General features: G+C 38.2%; 1 protein-coding gene across 1 annotated transcript in view; it reads right to left on the bottom strand.

The window, feature by feature from the left end:
- Nucleotides 1-19378, bottom strand: part of LOC102754628 (multiple epidermal growth factor-like domains protein 6) — a 113460-nt gene that overhangs the window by 22927 nt on the left and 71155 nt on the right. Inside the window, exons 11-13 of the mRNA XM_015564186.1 lie at nt 11614-11745; nt 5308-5436; nt 2722-2847 (exon numbers count right to left, since the gene is read on the bottom strand). Of these exons, the coding sequence (XP_015419672.1) occupies nt 2722-2847; nt 5308-5436; nt 11614-11745 (387 nt within the window). The remainder of the gene's footprint in view (nt 1-2721; nt 2848-5307; nt 5437-11613; nt 11746-19378) is intronic.

Below are 19378 nucleotides of genomic sequence, written 5' to 3'. Positions count from 1 at the left end.
GGGCCTAAGCCAGCAGGTGGTCATCTCCTGAGGGGTACCAGACTGTAAGAGGGCACAGGCCAGGCTGAGGGACCCCCCTGAGTGCACAAATTTTTGTGCACCGGACCTCTAGTTGAACCATAACCTCCTGGTTTATAGGTTGATGCTCAACCACTGAGCCACCCTGGCTGGACTTTCCTGGTCTTTTGACTAGAAAAAGCAGGCTTATATTGGGCCTTATTTTATCTGCACTGATTAGCTTTTCTGGGTTTCATGTTTCTCTGCATCCAGTCCAGGATATATGAGACAAAGAAAGGAAGCTGAAGGAACTCACAATTATGTTGTTCACTAAGTCCCCACTGTTCCCAGTGAGTCTACCTTCTCACCACATTTCAGAGTTTCTTATGTTTGTTTTCTACATAGTTTCTAGAATTTTTACTGTTTGGCAAGGAAGAAATAGAAAAAAGTGTATATAATCCATCTTTCTCTAAATGAAAGTCTTGTAATTTTATACCATCTAGGGAACCTTCTTTAGACAGTGCATATAAAATTATATAATATAATGCATTCCTTTATTAAGTACATATTGATCCTCCAGTATGAATGTTGATAGAATTAATATGATTCTGCTTTCTCCTAATTTTACTCATTCTTCTCTTCTGATTGTAGCTGGATACAGTTTTATTCTTATATTTTCAATTCTAGCATTCTCAATTCTAGCATTTACCATTATTCACTTAAACATACTTATTGAGTTGTCATATATAAATATTATGTTTTGACACAGATCTATCCTTGCCATCCCACAACCATTAATACAGAAATAACATTAGTATACTTATACTCCTTCACCTTCTTTCCCCTTCCAGCTTATGCTTGTAAAACTTATGCTGAAATCTCAACATTGTTATAATTTCTAATATTTATCTGTTTATCTTCATCACTTGAGTATAATTTCCACATTTGTTTTAAATTCATCACCAATTAAAATAGATTTAAAGCTCCCTAACAGTCTGTTTACCAGAGATTTTACATATATTACTTGCTGGCTCAAATTTATCTTCTATTAGCTTCTTTAAAGTATTTTATAGCTATTGGATTCCTAGAAATATATTTAGCTGTTTATTAAAACAGTTATTTTATTTTTCATCATGTTATACTGAAATAACAGTTTCACTGTGTATAAAATACCCTAGTCATAGTTCCCCCCAAGAATTTCATAGGCATTGATTAACCATAGGCTGGAATGAATATTGCTATGAGGTATGAGGCCAGACTGATCTCCCACTTCATATGGGATCTCATATACATATTTTTAATTTTCCAAATGGAGTTTCCCCTTGTCTATGGGTCAGCCCTAACTAGCATTTCCAATGATATAATGTATTCATTCAATCTATAGCACCAGCTCTTCTTTTATTTCAGATAAAATATCTTGAATATTACATTTGATCAATTTTCTTTTCCATTTATATATTTGTTTTCATTTTCATTTTATTGTTTGCATTTTCTTCAAGCATATTCTCTATGTACCTGGCTGTCCGCTCGGCAAATTCCATCCTCTTATTACCTGCATTCAATGTGGCCTTTAGTCATAAGATGTGAGGTTTAATGTTCTTATCCACTTCTTTCTGAGTTCGGCTAGCTTATTTTTTCATTTTCTTTTGTTGTGCTTTCATGTATGTCATGAACCCTGTATCTCTGCATTGCACTCATATTTTATAGAGGACACTTTTTCATTATGTCCTTTGAATTCTTGGAAGAAATTGTGGTTAATATTTTCAGGTGTTCCATAACAAGCTTTTTGTTCTATGTTGAATGGTTACATATTTTGTTTCCAAAGTGAAGAGAATTATTAAAAAATGTATCAGCTTCGTTTTTTTAATCAACTTTTTTTATATCCTGGCTATTTTTGAGAGAGTAGTGTGGATCGGGGCTAGAAATCTGATTTCAGTGAGTAGGAAACCTCTTTGGCACAGAGGAAAACACCCTATGACCTACATAGTCCCCTCTATCTCAGTATAGAGTTGTAAATACGATATGTCTGCTCACTTCTTGGTTTTACCCCATTTATCCTGCCACTCTAAGATGTCCAGGAGATTCAAGGAAGCTCCTGCAGCCTGCCCAGGCACCCAATTCTTGTGATTCAAAAAGGGGTCCTTAGTTTTGCCCTTCATGTAAGCCATGGAGAAGTGGCTGCCCTGCTGGACCCACCCAAGAGCTGTAGGGACCCATCATCCTCTCCATGTATCCACACTTCACGGAATTTGACAGTTCTTCTGTTATTATTATTATTATCATTAATATGATTTAGGACAAGGAAGTTTCACAGTTTTAAACAGATCATGTTTTTCTTCCTGTCTCTTATTTTTCTTGCAGTTTTCAGTGGACTTCTGAAAGTTGAAAAGGATATAAAGCTCTTCAGTTCTTATAATTAGACATCTCCAATACACAAGTTTTGGCAGCTCTACAAAAGTTTGCTGAAGTGATTTAAAAAGTTTCTTAGTCGAGTATGCAAAAATTATTCCTTGTTTTTGTTTTCAATTTTTATTTACCCTCCAGGAGGGTATAATTCCTATATAGCTCTACAGGAGCTTGTAGCTCATCTTATGAAAGCCATGGTTAAGAAGAAAGTATTGTGGACAATGCCTATTTAATTATAGTCCCTGGCACCAAATCTGCCTTCAGAGTTCAGCATAGCTGGTGCCTGGATAAACAAGGTGGCCCTGCAGTCATTGTTACCTTGCTGACACGTGGCTCCCATTTGGCCAGGTGAACAGTGGCACTCTCCAGTCACTGGGTCACACTGTCCTGGGCCACAGGAACACCGCTGGACACAGTCCTTCCCGTAGTGATTGGCAGGACAGGCTGCAGGAAGGAGCAAAACAAAGAACCAAGAGCAGATTTTCCTTATTAAAACCTTTTGCCAGTCAAAAGTTTTAAAAACTTTGTAAAATTTCTTTTAATCAAATAGATTTCCCGACTTGTCTTCAGTGTGGATGTCAATGTAAAAAGGTTACTTTGAAAAAAACAAAAAACAAAAAAAGGAACTGTTTTTAAATTGTTGCTTACTTAATGTAATTTTAGTTGACAACTGGAATTCCAACCAAATACCTATTGTCAAACACTTACATATATGATATAAATGACTCTTACAAACTCAGACTTGCTTTATCCCACAACTGTCTTTGTGTGTGTGTGTGTGTGTGTGTGTCCACTCTGGAATTTTAGCTTACACTTATACACTAACTAGAGGTCTGGTGCATGAAATTCATGCAAGGGTAGGCCTTCCTTCCCCCAGCTGCTGACACCAGCTTCCCTCTGGCACCCAGGACCCAGGCTTCCCTCATAGTCCTGGATTTTTCCAGAATGTCATCTGGAAGAAAGTCTGGAAGGATGTCCTGTCTAATTAGCATATTATGCTTTTATTATTATAGATATAAGATCCAGTATGCTCACATCTCCAACTATTTGCTTATGTATTTATTAATTTATTTGTAAATTTATTCCTTATTTGAAACCAACAAATCTATTATTTTAATAAGTTACATTTATTAAACTAATTATATTAATTAAAGTAAATTAAAAAAGTAATTTAGCCCAGCTGGTGTGGCTCAGTAGTTGAGCGTCAACCTATGAACCAGAAGGTCACAGTTAGATTCCTGGTCAGGGCACATGCCTGGGTTGCAGGCTTGATCCCCATCAGTGATTCTCTCTCATCATTGATGCTTCTATCCTTCCCTCTCTCTTCCTCTCTGAAATTAATAAAAATATATTTTTAAAAAGTAATTTAATAAATTAATATGCTTATCAACTTATTTGCTTGGGTTTTTTTGCTGCAAGTTAATTACAAAATTCATTGAGATGCTTACCAAAATACAAGAAACACACAAGGATAAAATAAATTTCTGTGAGAATCAAGTGAAGGTAATGGCATACACATAAATGAATTTCTTAATTCCTTGAATTTGTTAAAAGGTGGACTGAAAATTTGGCTTGGACCTACCTAGCTGCCAAAGTAAAGAAGAAAAAGTGCTCAGGTACAAGATCACAACTTTGTGAAGGCAAAAATACTCTCAATATTCAGGGAAACCATAGCTTTTGAAGATGCTTTGGCCTGAGGAAATTAGAAAATTTCTCCCAAAGATTCTCTTTGAAGAACAAACACAAAGGAGCCAGTCAGAACCTTTAGGAGATGTTTATGGGTTGGCTTCAACTCAAAGACAACTTGGCCGTTGAGGCCTCAGAGGCAGTATCCACTAGGTTTCAATTTTCCGCTAGTAGGAGCCAGGACTTTGTCTTTTTTTGCCTTTTATCCTCAGAACAGCAGGGTACTGAGGCAGGGTAATTAAAAATACCCTCATACAAAGAAGACTGAGCCATTACCTGCCTAGAGGAGATAAGCATTTTGGATATCTTTAGCACATAACAACTGAGCACCCTGCCTGATCACGAATGTCGTTATCGCTCTTCCAAATAAAGAAACCTCTAGTTCACAATCACAGTAATTCTACCTGTAATTTAAGATCCTTGATGGTTTTTTTTTACTTTTTTAATTATAAAGTATAAGACACAGAACAGTGCAAAATACATACATGTGCAGCTCAGTGAAGGATCACAAAGCGAACCACCTCATCAACAGCACAAAGAACACAGGTCCAAGAACAAAGGTTGCCAGGACCACCTCCCCACCATGAGCTCCCCTACCCATTGCCTCCTCCCCTCTCTAAAGAGTGTTGAGATCTTACAAACTATCCAAATGCTTAGAAAATGACAGGTGTAATAAAAGCAAAATGTATTTGTTAAGGATATCCCCAAAGTGTTTAAGCCAGGTCATTTTTAAGGGATCTTTCATTTACAACTGGTCCCTTAAACTATGTCAATAGTTGTTTTTTGTGGTAAGTATTAAGGTCTTTGGATTTTAGGGAATGAGTTGCTTTCTGAAAAGTGGGGGAACTGCTTAATTTTGAGCTGGATATTTGCTGAGCATAAATGACATTGTGGAGCTTTAGATAATGAATTTGACATTGTATAGACAGGAATCCCCAGTTTGATCTGATCTTGCCAGATTTTTAAATCCTGGCGTGAGTGGATTGATAGGGCAAGAGAAGTTATGATCAAAGGGCTCTCTTTGGCTGCCTTCATTGACTTCAGCTCTAAATCAAACTCCCGATGTAAGTGCTCCTCAACTTAGAAATTAGGTCAGTTGGTGTTTGCTATTGCTACAGTAAATTATTAACTAAAATAACTGCAACAATATGTTTCCTGAGTGTGGTTCTTAAAATTCTGCTTTAGCATATCCATTTCATAATAGGTAGAGTGACTTACTTTGACTGCAGTCAGCCCCAATGAAGCCTGGAGGGCAGTCACAGGTGCCAATCACGATGTCACAGTTGCCACCATTCAAGCACTTACAAGTCCTTTGGCAATAGGGACCATAAGTGCCTTTTGGACATTCTGTTAAAGGAGAACAAACCATATGTGGTACTGTTACTTGAAGTAATCAGTTTAAATTTATGCCCGTAGACATGTGGTTTACTCAACATTCCAATTACTGTTCTTTGGTACTTTCAAGCTATTGATTCAAGGCGTGGACTTACCTGAGGCTATGTGATGATATAGATACCATAGGAATATAGGTGAGGACATAAAGTTCTTGATGCCGCTGATTAATAAGCTATAAGAAACAACTTTGAACTTCTTTGAAAATCTTACTTTTAGAGAATAATCATAATAGGGGACAATTTACCAAACAAGGTTATTTCATTCCAGCCTAGATAAATTTATTATTTTGATTAACATTTATGTGTTATAGCTTGTCTTGCCTGGAATGATCTGGGTATAATACAAGTAAGAATTCAAAATAGCATAGAGGAAGTGTTTTTATTTTCTGTTAGTTTCTCAGCTTTCTACTTTCACATTCATGAACATGTAGCCTACCATGATGATATCTGTGATAGAAATTTTATTTATTTATTTTTATTTTTTTATATATATTTTATTGAGTTTTTACAGAGAGGAAAGGAGAGAGATAGAGAGTTAGAAACATCGATGAGAGAGAAACATTGATCAGCCGCCTCCTGCACACTCCCCACTGGGGATATGCCCGCAACCAAGGTACATGCCCTTGACCGGAATCGAACCTGGGACCTTTCAGTCCGCAGGCTGACGCTCTATCCACTGAGCCAAACCGGTTTCAGCTGTGATAGAAATTTTGGAAAAATATCCATATTTCAAGATAAAGGGAGGCTGGACAGGACCAAGAGTGAGCTGAAGACCCCATTATCTGTGCAATGATTGAAAGATTGGGGGTGTTTAGCTAGAAGAACAATCCAATTAAAACATGAGCAGAGGCCTGAACAGGCACTTTTCCCATGAAGACATATAGATGGCCAACAGATACATGAAAAGATGCTCAACTTCACTAGCAATAGGAGAAATATAAATCATAACCATAATGAGCTACCTCCTCATACCTGTTAAATGGCTATTATCAATATGACAAGAAGTAACAAATGCTGGAGAGGATGCAAAGAAAAGGGAACCCTCATAACACTGCTGATGGGAATGTAAATTGGTATAGCCTCTATGGTAAATTTTAAAGTCTTGAAATTATAGAAGTTTGAGTTTCAGCTCCATTTGGTTCAACTCTTATTTTAAGATGACAAAGTTGAGGCCTATAGACAGAAATATCTATTGCACAGCATTCTGTCACCAGTTGAAGATAACTCTCTTTATTTTTGTCATACATTTAAAATATAATACTATAGCAAATTTGGAATAGACTGTGATTTGAACCCTGTATCTTCCACTTACTAGTTTTACCACCTTGAGTAAGTCCTTTCTTTGAGTTTCTGGTTCTTCATTTCAAAGAGGATAACAACAAAATTACAGGCCTATTGTGGGAACTAGAGTGAAAAAATAGAATATCTAACACATTACCAAACCCACAAATCACCCAAGTCAGTGGTAGCTATTATTTTCATTGATAGTGACAGGATCACTGGTGGGCCTGTAGCATAACCCTTTCCTTACCTGCTTGACCTGAGTCAAGTGATTTAGTATTTGCCTTAGGTCCTTTCTCCTGGAAAAATCTTTTCTTTGGAAGCATAACTCTAAAAGTGACTAAACTAGACAACATAACTCTTCCTTCCCTCTCTTTCATTCTGTATTTTTATGTAAGAACTAGAGGCCCAGTGCACGAAATTCATGCACTCAGGGTGAGGGGTTCCTCAGCTCGGCCTGTGCCCTCTTGCAGCCTGGGCGCCCTTGGGAAATGTCCAACTGACAGCTTGGTGGATGTCCAACTGACGTCCTAAGCCATCAGTTGGACAGCCTTAGTGCTGCCACGGAGGAAGGAGAGGCTCCTGCCACTGTTGTTGCACTTCCAAGATATGAGCCCAGCTTCTGGGTGCTTCCCCTGTGGGAGCACACTCACTACCAGTGGGCAGCTCCTGCATTGAATGTCTTCCCCCTGGTGGTCAGTGTGCATCATAGCGACTGGTCATTCCACCGTTGGGTCTATTTACATATTAGCCTTTTATTAATAGGATGAGATGGCAAAGAACATTTTTAAGTATTTCACATGTACCAGAGTTTTAGAGATATAAGTAAAAAAATGGTTTTCTTAGAGGTTCAGATTTTTTTATAATTCCTACAGATATCCTGTTCTACACCCAGGGTTCTCACCTTGAATCTCAGACTCATAAAGTGGCTGCTTCTTTCTTTCCTTCTCTTTCCCCAAGAATAAGTAATTTTAGCAAAGATAATTTTAAAATAAAAGTCTCCATTCTCCATGATGGAGGTGGAAAGGAAAACACTTTAAAATTACTCATTCCAAAGGTTATTTCTCTAGTATAGCTGTTGTATTGCTTTATTTTTCTCTATAAAAATGAATGAGTTTATTTCACCTTCCCTTTTGTCATCCCCTCCTTCCAAGGGATATCAGTTTTTATTGCTAATTGACACTTTTCTGGTACACAACATTCTGTAGTCCTTCTAAGAAATTCTTTAACTCCTTTACAAAAATTCAATAGAATGAGCCTACAAACAAAATTAATGAATAAAAAAGTTTCCATCTCCTCCTCTTCTCTTATTAACCAAGATAAAATATTCTTCTTCATGTCCTTCTGGGTCAGTCTTTTAGAATGTAAATTTTTGTGGTTTGTACCATTACTATGTGTGATAGTTTAAAAATGTTTGATTGATTGATATTGAAGTACATATGGAGAGAGCAAGTTGAAGGCATGGGGTTTGAAACAAGGAAGTCTACTGTGTACTGCTGGCATGTTGCCTCCACAAAGGGGGTTAAATTAATGAGTTGATTAGCATAGAAAATTCTGGAGTCACATTACTCTGAAGTGAAAGGTGACATAGATTTCTGTGCAAATAAGGAAAAGAGCAACCCCCAATAGAGTGAAACTTATGAACTTGTTAATGAGAAAAATGTTAAGTTGTGAATATAATTATGGGTATCAGAGAATCAGCATCTCAGTTGGAAGGGGGGGAGGTTATATATAATTATATGATAAATTTAAATATCTGATATATGTAAATCTCTATATTTTGAGATCACTTTTATGTGATTCAAAATTACTTTGGAAACATAATTTCCCTCTGAGGTATACCCATTTTGCAAACTATCTTAATGGTGGTAGAGCATTTGATAAATCATTTCTTTGTTATTATATATATAGAGAGAAAAAACTACCTGCTTTTTAGCCTTCAATTTAGTTATCCTTTTGAAGTAGGGACACTGAATTTGATGAACAAATTAATGAGTCCACCATCTGTTGAAAGACGGTATATGTGCTAACCTCTTAGTCCCACAACTCATTAAAGTTGTATCAAGAGTATGGTATTTGTTTACAGAAGAAGTGCCCATAGCTATTTTTCCCCTCAAAAATAAGTACTTTGATGAACAATTCCACTTTCTTGCATAATTCTGTAGCTATGTAAAAATTTGTCTTCTGGAATCATGCACACATCCCTTGCTCAAATGTTCAATAAAGTGAACAAGGAAACACATGCCCAGAACATAATGATTTTATTTGACTTGCTTGCATGCAATTCAGCCTCCTTTCCCTCATTTCCTAAAGTTCCATTTTGATCATTACTTGGCTTTTGGTCTGCCATTTACAACCACTTCTCCCGGGAAATTTTGTCTCTCTGACAAGGGATGTTTTTCTATTAAAAGGTGACTGTTTTTTTCCCCCACACTTGTACCATTCCCTCTCCTTAAAGTAGCTTGACTAGGAAGAAGCTTGGATATGAATTCACAGTCCTGATTTGTTTAACATTAAAGGCGAGTATATATATATGATGATGTAAATGCCTTTGTAGTTTCATTAGGAACTTGGAACAAGCAAGATTGTGACTATATCCTGAGTCATAGCTCTGAAGCAGATAAAATGCATAAATCTGTTTTGAACAGGGTCTGATTTCCTAGTACTTGACCAGATTACTCACAACTCATACTTACACTAGCCATTATTGTGAAGTTTTATTTTATACTTAAAAGAGATACTCTGATTTGGCCTGTAAATGTTCATTGCTATGAGCAAGAAGAACATGAGAACGAGACTGCTATCAACATCTTGATATCATCTCCTGGCACAGGTGAGCTCTCCCGTGGCCCATTTTTCTCCAAACATTCTATACCACGTATGAGGGTGCTTTATGAATACTGTCAACAGAATTGCCCATGTTTTGAGAGGACCTCAGTGCCTTAAATTCTCTCAAAGAGAGTCATTATACCTAGTGAGTACTGCAGGTTACAAAAATAAAAGATTTCCAAGGTCCATAGTCACTTTATGATTTCTTAAAGGTCCAAAAATACACAGCATGATGAGTTTGCATCTCCTGGGGACGCTTGTTTTTTTCCGCATGCTATCCACTCACTGAAACTGACCAGCCCATTATAAATTATGGACAAGTGGTACAATTCCTACTGCACATTTGTCTGTTTCCTCTGACCTCTACCAAGAGAAAAGTTGGATCCTCCAATCTGAACTTGAGAACATGAAAGCCCAGTTGTTTTTGGCTGCTGAAACTTTTGCTTTTGAGCCAGCTGCACCTTTTATGAATATTTTCTTGAACCCTTTTTCGTAGTCCTGTAATTACAGTGGATGTTGCCAAGGAACCTTAACAGCAACTTCCAACCACGTGTTGCCTGGAACTAAGCCAACCTGACTAGTCAGGGAGCAGCTCCCTGCCTCAGCCTTGCTTTTACAAGGTGAAGTTACCCTCCTTCAACCCAAGGTAGCTTGCCTTGCCTTCTAAATAAAAGTGCTATCAGCTCTTTGTAACTTGATAATATTTTATTAACATAAAATGTCTTCATATCTAGAAGTAATTCTTCCTGAACAATATGACAGAATCAAGTGTGAGGGAATCATTTCTTTCTCTACTACAAGTGTGCTTAAAATTTACCATAACCAAAAGAAATATTAAAATTTTAATAATTTTATATTTTAGTTCTTCATTTTGAATAACTGTAGTGGTTATGGATTCCAAACACAATGCTGTATGAAACCACTTCATACACACTTAATTGTGTGTTTAGCTGGTAATGTTTAAAATTAGGGCAAAAAAGGAGAAGTGATATTCAAAATATACATTCTGTGGCCTGCAGAAAATTAAAATCAATAGCTTGACCATAAGTGTATATTTCATAGATGGCATTTGAAGGGGTAGGGAATCCAGAAATCAGTCCACATACTGGCAAGATTAGGAAAGGAAAATAGAACTTAATTGTGTGTTTAGCTGGTAATGTTTAAAATTAGGGCAAAAAAGGAGAAGTGATATTCAAAATATACATTCTGTGGCCTGCAGAAAATTAAAATCAATAGCTTGACCATGAGTGTATATTTCATAGATGGCATTTGAAGGGGTAGGGAATCCAGAAATCAGTCCACATACTGGCAAGATTGGGAAAGGAAAATGGAATCTGCTTTGGGAGCAACTAAGAGAAAAGAGTGGTGATGGCCAAGTTGGGGGGAAAATGAAACTGAGGCCAAATCATTTTATTCTTTAACCTATAAAAAGTACATTACAAATAATTACAAGCTTAAAAATTAAGTAGCTGACTGAACATTTTAACATTCTCTTTGGGACTTTTGATTGTGTGTTCTCCTATAAACGTTTTCGATGTTAAAATTCCTAGCAGATCAATATAAGGTGTTTGGTCTAGGGACTATTCTTTTATTTATTACATAACAATGAGCCAACTGGCATTTTATCCTTTAAGCAAATCATTGTTTTCATTCCAGAATAACAATTTGTTTAATTTGATTGTTCCTAAGCAGATCCTAGAACTTACTTGATATATCACCTTCGTATGTTGCTATTTCTGTACACTGATTTATAATAATCAGTTCATGTTTTATTATTTATTTCTTTTTCTTTATCTGTTTCTTGTCTCTTTTCAGGGGGATAATTTTAATGGAAAAGGCAAAGTCAGAGAACAAATCACACAAAAAAGTTTATGTTTTCAACCATTCCAATAAAAACGCCCATAAGACCTGTTATGAATTAGAAGCTTGAATTCACATTTGCTCTTCAGCATTCCAAGTGATGACCCACTCTATCGGTGTCTCTTTAATGAGTTACAACTAAAGCGGAGAACACACTTACCGAGATGACAGTGGTTTCCATGGTAGCCGGGCAGACAGCTACATCTCCCTGTCACTGGGTGACAGTCCTCTTTCTCGGCCGAACACTGACATACCTGTTTACAGTCCTTCCCATATGTGCCTGGTGGACAAACTAAGGGGAAGAGGAAATGTAAACCCAAATGAATTAAATTTGTCTGTGTAAATATAGCTCTAAAAGTGAAAGCAGGGGGAAATTTATTAAATAAGACCATTGCCTACAGAAGCGTGCTGCCCTCTGGGATTTAGGTTTCATTAAATTTACTTGGGGATTACTTCACTGTTTTATTTTGTTTTGTGCAGTCAATTTGTGACCAACTGTCAAGGGCCGGCTGCAATTTTCTTGTCACTGAAGAAAATCATAGGGTGATGTCAGGTAAAATCAACTAAAATAATAGTATAATTCATAAGGGACCGCATATCTGGATGAAGATATTTTTTTCTGCTGCAGCCGGTTTTAAATTCTCAAGGTTGTTTCTCTCTGCACATTAGTGTGGACTGTATTTGTGTCACTTGTCAGCGACTCTGCTGGGTTGTGCTGTTTCTTTTTACAGGCCGAGCAGTAAAAGCTTTTGCTCCAACTTCTAAATAATACTGTGCCATTTTGTTAAGAAAATAAAAAGGCTTGCTGGGTGTTTTTCAGCTTACAAAACAGAGTCAAGTAGACATTTTGAGTTTCACAGTTGTGTCTAAAGACAATTCAAACAAATTGGTAAAACAAAACAACAACAAAAAAAATTGACAGGCTGCAGACCTAAAATTGAATAATCATTTCTAGATCAAGCTCTTTATTGATCACCTAGGGCGGTTGGCATCATGAAATGCCTCCCATTGGGGAAGTTATTAACCTCCTTGTTCATTGCATCCATGCTTTTTGTTGATGTCCCTGGGTGCCTGTGCTGTTACTGGTTTTCTTAGCATCCACTATCCTTAAGGACATGTCATCCTCCAGTTTTCTTTAAGTAAAAAATGGCAGCAATGGCATAAATTCTAATTCCGAGGGCCATCGGTTGCTTGCTTAGTATTAAAAACAAAGGTTAAAGAGACACAGGAGAATAAATAAAAAAGGAGGGTCTGATTTTTCCCTTTCTGACTGGGAGATGTGCAAATACAAGAGCATTAGCTGGAACCTGACTCAGTTTCTGAACAGCTATTTATGTAGTCCGCTGTTGGGCTAGACTTTCTTTTATCTGAGAATCACTGATTGCTCAAATCCATACCAATGAAGCATTTATCCTGCACTTGCCAGGTATGCTGAAAAGCACATCAAGCTTTAGTGCCCGAAAGGTTTACTAACTTTTTTTGTTAATAAGAGGCTAAACCAGAATAACTGACCAGGGCATTTCAGAGGTGACTGTGTGATATTCTTCCTTCCCTCGCCTCATTGTCACTAAACACATGAAGTCATCATTTACATTCCACTGGGACAAGTTGGGAAGAGTTCCCTAAAGAGAGGTTTCTAATGTGAAAGGCTGACAAACAATCCAAAAAATTAAAATATGTTTTGTTAGAGGCCTCTGATAACTTTAGAAACCAAGAGCTGCAGTTATTACAAATTCTTCTCATGAGTTTCTTCCCATCACTGGGAAGACTAGGTTTCTTTGTTTTTTGGTTTTATGTGTGCATGTGTGTGTGTGTGTGTTTTTTTTCTTGCCACAGGATTAAGTGAGCATAGAGCGTAGTCCTACTATAGCAACTATGGCCACAAAACCTGTGTTCTGTGGAGGTTAATAATTTTAAGAGGTCAAAGTGGCTGTGCTGAACACAACGGGATTTATTTTATAAGGTCCAGTACCTGAATTTATTTAGCCATTTCCATCTTGAGGTCTGGGGCCCACTGGCATAGGACTTTGAGGAAAGGGACATTTGAACTGGTCTGCTTTGAGAAGAGCCATCAAGAATGCTGTGCTGGTCTGCAGGCATCCATTAAAAGACGTGTGGTCTAGAGGACATGGCATGCACTTAGGTCAGGCACTGCCATGGACCTTATCACTGGCTTTAAACAAGCTGCTTAAGCTGCAAGGCCCTCACTTTCTTTCTTTTTTTGTTTTGTATAATCCTGTATAATAAGAGAGGAATATTCTAATTGGCTGTTACTCCCTGAGACACAACAACCAAGTACATCAGGACCAGATAACAGATCAGCAGGAGGGTGGGCCAGCAAGGTACAAGTGGGCTGCAGAGAGCTACAGGAGAGCGCAGGGAAGCCAGCTATGAGGCGAGGGAGGGGGTTGGGGGGAGCTACAGGTGGACGGGGCAGTGGGTGGAGAGCTACAAGAGGGCGGCAGCAACCTACTGGCTACAAGCAGGTGGCAGAGAGCTACAGGACAGGGCAGGGCAACAAGCTATGAGGAGAGGGCGGGGGGAGCTACAGGATGGTGGGGCAGTAGGCGGAGAGCTACAGGAGGGCGGCATCAACCTACTGGTACACGGATCCGTGCACAGGGTTACTAATGGGATTAATAAAATCTATCTCATAAATTATTATGAAGAATAGGCTAATGGACATAGTGACATAAAGGAACCTCATAGTGCCTCAATAAAATTCCTTTCTTTCCTTTCCATTGACACATTTAAAATCAGAATCAATGTTTAACAAAGGTGACGTATATGAGCAAACATCACAAAAACATTCAGAATAATTATGGAAAAAATTATCTAATATATAAAGACCATCTTTATATGTATCTGTAATCAGGAAAAAATATTTCTAAAACAATAGCAACAACAGCAAAACCCATTGCAACCACATGGTGACGTTTCTGGACCACATATAAAGAAAATTTATCCATATTATCATTAATCATTTAATGCTTTGAGGCTTCATAAAACCATTCACAAATGTTAATCACTTCTCCATCCCAAGAAGATCTCAAGCATATCTTTAGCTTGAGGAATCAAAATTGCAGAAGATACAAATAATGTACTCATGACCGTCTAAGCTCTTAAAGTCAGTTCTTAAATAGATGTTTAAAGATTACTAAAGAATTTTACGAGTTATGTTGCAGAACAATATAATAAAAATAAAAGCAAAAAAAAAAGCATCCTGAATGTTATCCAACAGGAATTTTGGGGAAATATTATAGTATTTCTTAGCTAACACGTGTCACAAAAAACATCCATCAGTTGTCACCTGGCTGAATAATGATGACACTGACTAAGACTTCAGAGGGACACAGTTACTGCAAAGCCTGCCTCACATCCTCTGACAGAGAAGGAAATGTGTTAGTTTATTGCTCAAGCTTCTAGATAGACTTCATTATGAGGCACGATTTACAAAACATGCAGAATTCTGGGATGTTTTCATTCAGCCAATAAATACTTCCTGGATACCTATTGTGTGCTGCGTTCATAATAGTGAGCAAAACCAAATATGATTCTTGTGCCTACCAAGTGTATAATAGCACAGAGATACACACAACAAAATGGTCATTGACATAAATAAATAATTTAAAATGTTGTAAGGGTACCAGGTGTAGGAAAGAGAATAACATTAGGGATCCCAATTTGGACTGGCGGGCATTGGATTGGTGGGGGTGGGGGGCATTGGTTCCACATGTTCTCTTGGGGAGATCACTATTTAACTGAGATATGAAACACTAGAGAGAGTGGGAAGTGGGAGCAGATGGAAAAATGGCAGGGAAGAGGAAAAATTTCCAGAGGGAAAGACCCATGTACTACTAAGATTCCTAAATAGTGTGCTGGCAATGGTATGCATGTACATTAGACAATAGTAGGCATACATTGTTTAAAAAGTTTCTGCTTCAGTTTCCTATGGGTGCTGTACAGATGATGACAAATTAATGGCTAAAACAATACAAAGTTATTTTGTGACATTTCTGGAGGTCAGAAGCAAAAATCAAGGTGTTGGCAAGTCTGTGTTACTTCTGGAAACTTGAGGCAAGGATCTACTTCCTTGCCTTTCCCAGCTTCTACAAGCAACCTATATTCCTTGGCTTGTGGCCCCTTCCGCTATCCTCCAGGCAGGAGCTTAGCTACTTCTTTCTTCTCTGATTGTCTATTTCCCTCTTATAAGAACCTTTGTAATTACATTAGGTCCACCCAGTAATCCAGGAAAGTCTCCCAATCTCAAAATCCTTAATTAAATCACTTCTCCAAAGCTCCTTTTGCCATATGAGACAACCCCAAGAACCCCAAGTCCTTCTCAGTGTGATTAAAACCTTTCCTTTGAGTCCATTAATACTAAATAGGGTTATTTTTAAAAATAATTAGTGATTTTTTTTTGATAAATTTGAATATTGACAGATTCCAGGAATTACAACATGGATATCTTTGAGGATCCATTATTCCACCTGTCATACTTTCTGTATTCCCAAATGTTTCAATTGGCTTCTGATTTATCCCTTAGAGACCATGCTATGTAATAAAACCCTAATATGCAAATCGACCGGATGGCAGAATGACTGGTCGCTATGACACACACTGACCCCCAGGGGACAGACACTCAATGCAGGAGCTTTCCCCTGGTGATTAGTGCCCTCCCACAGGGGGAGCACTGCTCAGCCAGAAGCCGGACACACAGCTGGCGAGTGCAGCGGTGGTGGCAGGAGCCTCTCCTGACTCTGAGGTAGCACTAAGGACCCCTCGGGGGATATCCAACTACTGGCTTAGGCCTGCTCCCTAAACCCGCTCTTTAAGCTGGCAGTCGGACATCCCCCAAGGGGCTCTGGACTGCAAGAGGGTGCAGGCTGGGCTGAGGGACCCCCACCCCCCCGCAGTGCATGAAAGTCATGCACCGGACCTCTAATGTTATCATACAGGGTCAAGTTCTTAACACTAGCCTCATGCACAACTCTTTATAGAAATCAATAAAATATCACATTAAAAAAACTATAGGATATTAAAAATATATGGAAAGACTATCACCAATTATTTTTTAAAATAATCTTATTTAGTACTAATGGACTGAAAGGACAGGTTTTGATCACACCGAGAAGGACTTGGGATTGTTGGGAGAAGGTCAGGACCCAGCAAGAACCTGGGAAGCAGCTTGAGTACACAAACATATCTACAGGGAGACTTAGGAAGAACAGACTTCTCAACGGCTGAAACACAGAGAAATGAAGGACTAGTTGCAGATCACAGTAGAAGTTTCTAGATGAATTGCTTGCTCTTCTTAGTGCTCTACCTTTAAAATAACTTTATTTTTTTTAAACAAAACTTTAGGGACTCCATATAAAACATTGAAAAGCTCCATTAAGCACATAATAAGGTAAGTAGATATTGAATGACTTGCCCAAATGCTATGGCTAATAAGTGGCAAAACCTGGAACAAAACCAGTGTCCTTGGGATGAGCTATGAGCTTTCCCCCTACTCTCTCAGTGCTGCTTCTTTAGAAGTGAGAGAGACATTAATATTATGTAACACAGAAATTACAAAGCTGGACAAGAGGCAAAGTTGTGGCTTAACTTACTAGATAGGAAAATCAGCCTGGAAAGTTTTCTACTGAACATTTCTTGTTCACTTTGTTTACTAATTAGCCATCCAGGCCACTGGACGATCTGGTCAAATCAGTTTGAAGTAATTTAGCTGATACCCCTTCCTAGTTGAAATTATTCTGGGCAAGCAAATGACCGCACAACCTCTGTGTGTGTAGATCTAAGCTGCCACTCCATGCTCATACTACATTTTACTCTTTACATTAACCAGGGAATGTACTAAAAATGAGAGTACATTAATAGGTACTATTTTTGATTTTAGGTAAAACTTAAATGACTTTGACCATGAAGCTATAATCTGAATGTAGATAAATCTCTAAAAGATTTTGGAAGGCAAACATTGTATTTTTGACTTGTTGGCTTTCCAGGGACTTGATTGACTTTTATCAAAACTCAAGGAGTTAACGGGATCTCACTCATTTGTGGTATATAATGAACAACATAAATTGATGAACAAAAATAGAGCCAGAGACATAGAAGCATCGAACCTAAATGGGAAGGCAGGGGAGAGGGGTGCATAAGAGATCAACTAAAGGACTTGTATGCTAGCATATGAGCATAGCCAATGGACACAGACAGTAGCAGGATGAGGGCATGTGCTGGGGGGTGGGAGCAGCCGGGGAGAGGTCAATGGGGGAAAAGGAGACTTATGTAATACTTTCAACAATAAAAAATTTAAATGTTTAAAAAATCAAGGAATCATCTTTCCTTAGATTCAAGCTGAGACAAAGTTAATTAGAGAGATAAGTACCAACAACCTGTGCCCCTCACTATAGTTTTACTACAGGGTAAACTTTCCAATAGTAGTTTTTGCTTCTAAGAAATAAGAATTACCTTCTTTAAGGTCACTTTTGAAAAGTGATTCATAGCTTCATTTTTCCCACTAAGATTTAAAGATAGGTGAGATATCAACTAGAAATTTTAATGGATTTGTTTTTATTTAATTGTCTTTACTGTCTTATCTTTTGTGAGCAATATATCTGGTTGGCAAATATTTTATGAGATGTTCTATACTAGTCAAATGATACATATAAGATAATGCAGGGAATTGACTTTTCTTTTGAAATCCATGACTGTCGTAGCATTTGAGAGGACATAGAGTCACTTCCTTGGCTTCCTGTGGGAAGACCCAGTCCACTTTGGCAAGAAGATAAATTGTGACTGGGCCGGCATGGCTCGGTGGTTGAGTGTCGACTTATGAACCAGGATGTTGCCATTCGATTCCTGGTCAGGGCATATGCCCCGGTTGCAGGCTTGATCCCCAGTGTGGGGCATGCAGGAGGCAGCCTATCAATGATTCTCTCTCATAATTGGTATTTCTATCCCCCTGTCTTTCTCCCTTCCTCTCTGAAATAAATAAAAACCTATATATATATATAAAAGAAGGGACAGTGTGCGGTCCTAAAATCCCAGTCTCTCCACTGTGACAGTTACAAACTTCAAGGCCATCTACAACAGCACAGCGTCCCTGACATGCTAAAGAAGCAGAGCAGAAAAGTGTTTTAGATTGCCACAACAAACACTTAGAATCCCACCAGTTAAAAACAACAACAAAAAACCATCAACAATATCCTAGAGCTTACAAGACGGGCAGAGAGGTATAGTCAAATTTCATCTAACACTTTGCTTCTTGAAAATTGGGATTGACCTTCGGTAGTTTATGACAGCACATTATGCTCAGGTCTTTATCAAAGGCCCGGTGATAGATCAGCTGTCATCCACCCGCTCCTCAGAATGTCTTTGTATTAAACTAATGGTCCAGCAGAGCAGCCAGCCTGACAGGCAGGTTATTTATTTGCAATCTGGTAAAAGAACTGACAACTTCATTGTTTTAATTGTTCATTTTTCATGAGTTGATGCCTTAGCTCACCCAGATCTTTGTGCCCCGGTCAGAGAACAAATATAGGGGAGGCAGGGCACCAGAGTGACTGGGTCCATCCTAAAGTTCAAGAAGCTGTGCATGGGTTTGGTGCTGGCCGTGATTACCAGCATCCCACAAACATTTGGGAATTTTTTTTTTGGTCTTATCTTTGTTCTGCATCTCTTTCCTCTCTTTCAGGAAGACCTATGATGTCACCTACTGATCTGATTGTTTCTTGAAACAATGTTCCTGGTTCTCACAGCCTATTAAAGGAGAAAAACTGGAGTGGACCTTGAGTCTGCATGTCTCAGTCAGGGTGGGGGCCTGCCAGAGACCTCAGATATCCAGATATCATCAGGAACAGACATAGCTCAGGTCAGAGCCTCTCAGAATCACCAGCAAGTTTATATATATATATTATTGATTT

This window comes from Myotis davidii, unplaced genomic scaffold, assembly GCF_000327345.1.
Source record: "Myotis davidii unplaced genomic scaffold, ASM32734v1 scaffold115, whole genome shotgun sequence".
NCBI lineage: Eukaryota > Metazoa > Chordata > Mammalia > Chiroptera > Vespertilionidae > Myotis > Myotis davidii.
Note: the sequence above shows the minus strand (reverse complement) of the source record. Positions and strands in the feature narration are given on the sequence as shown.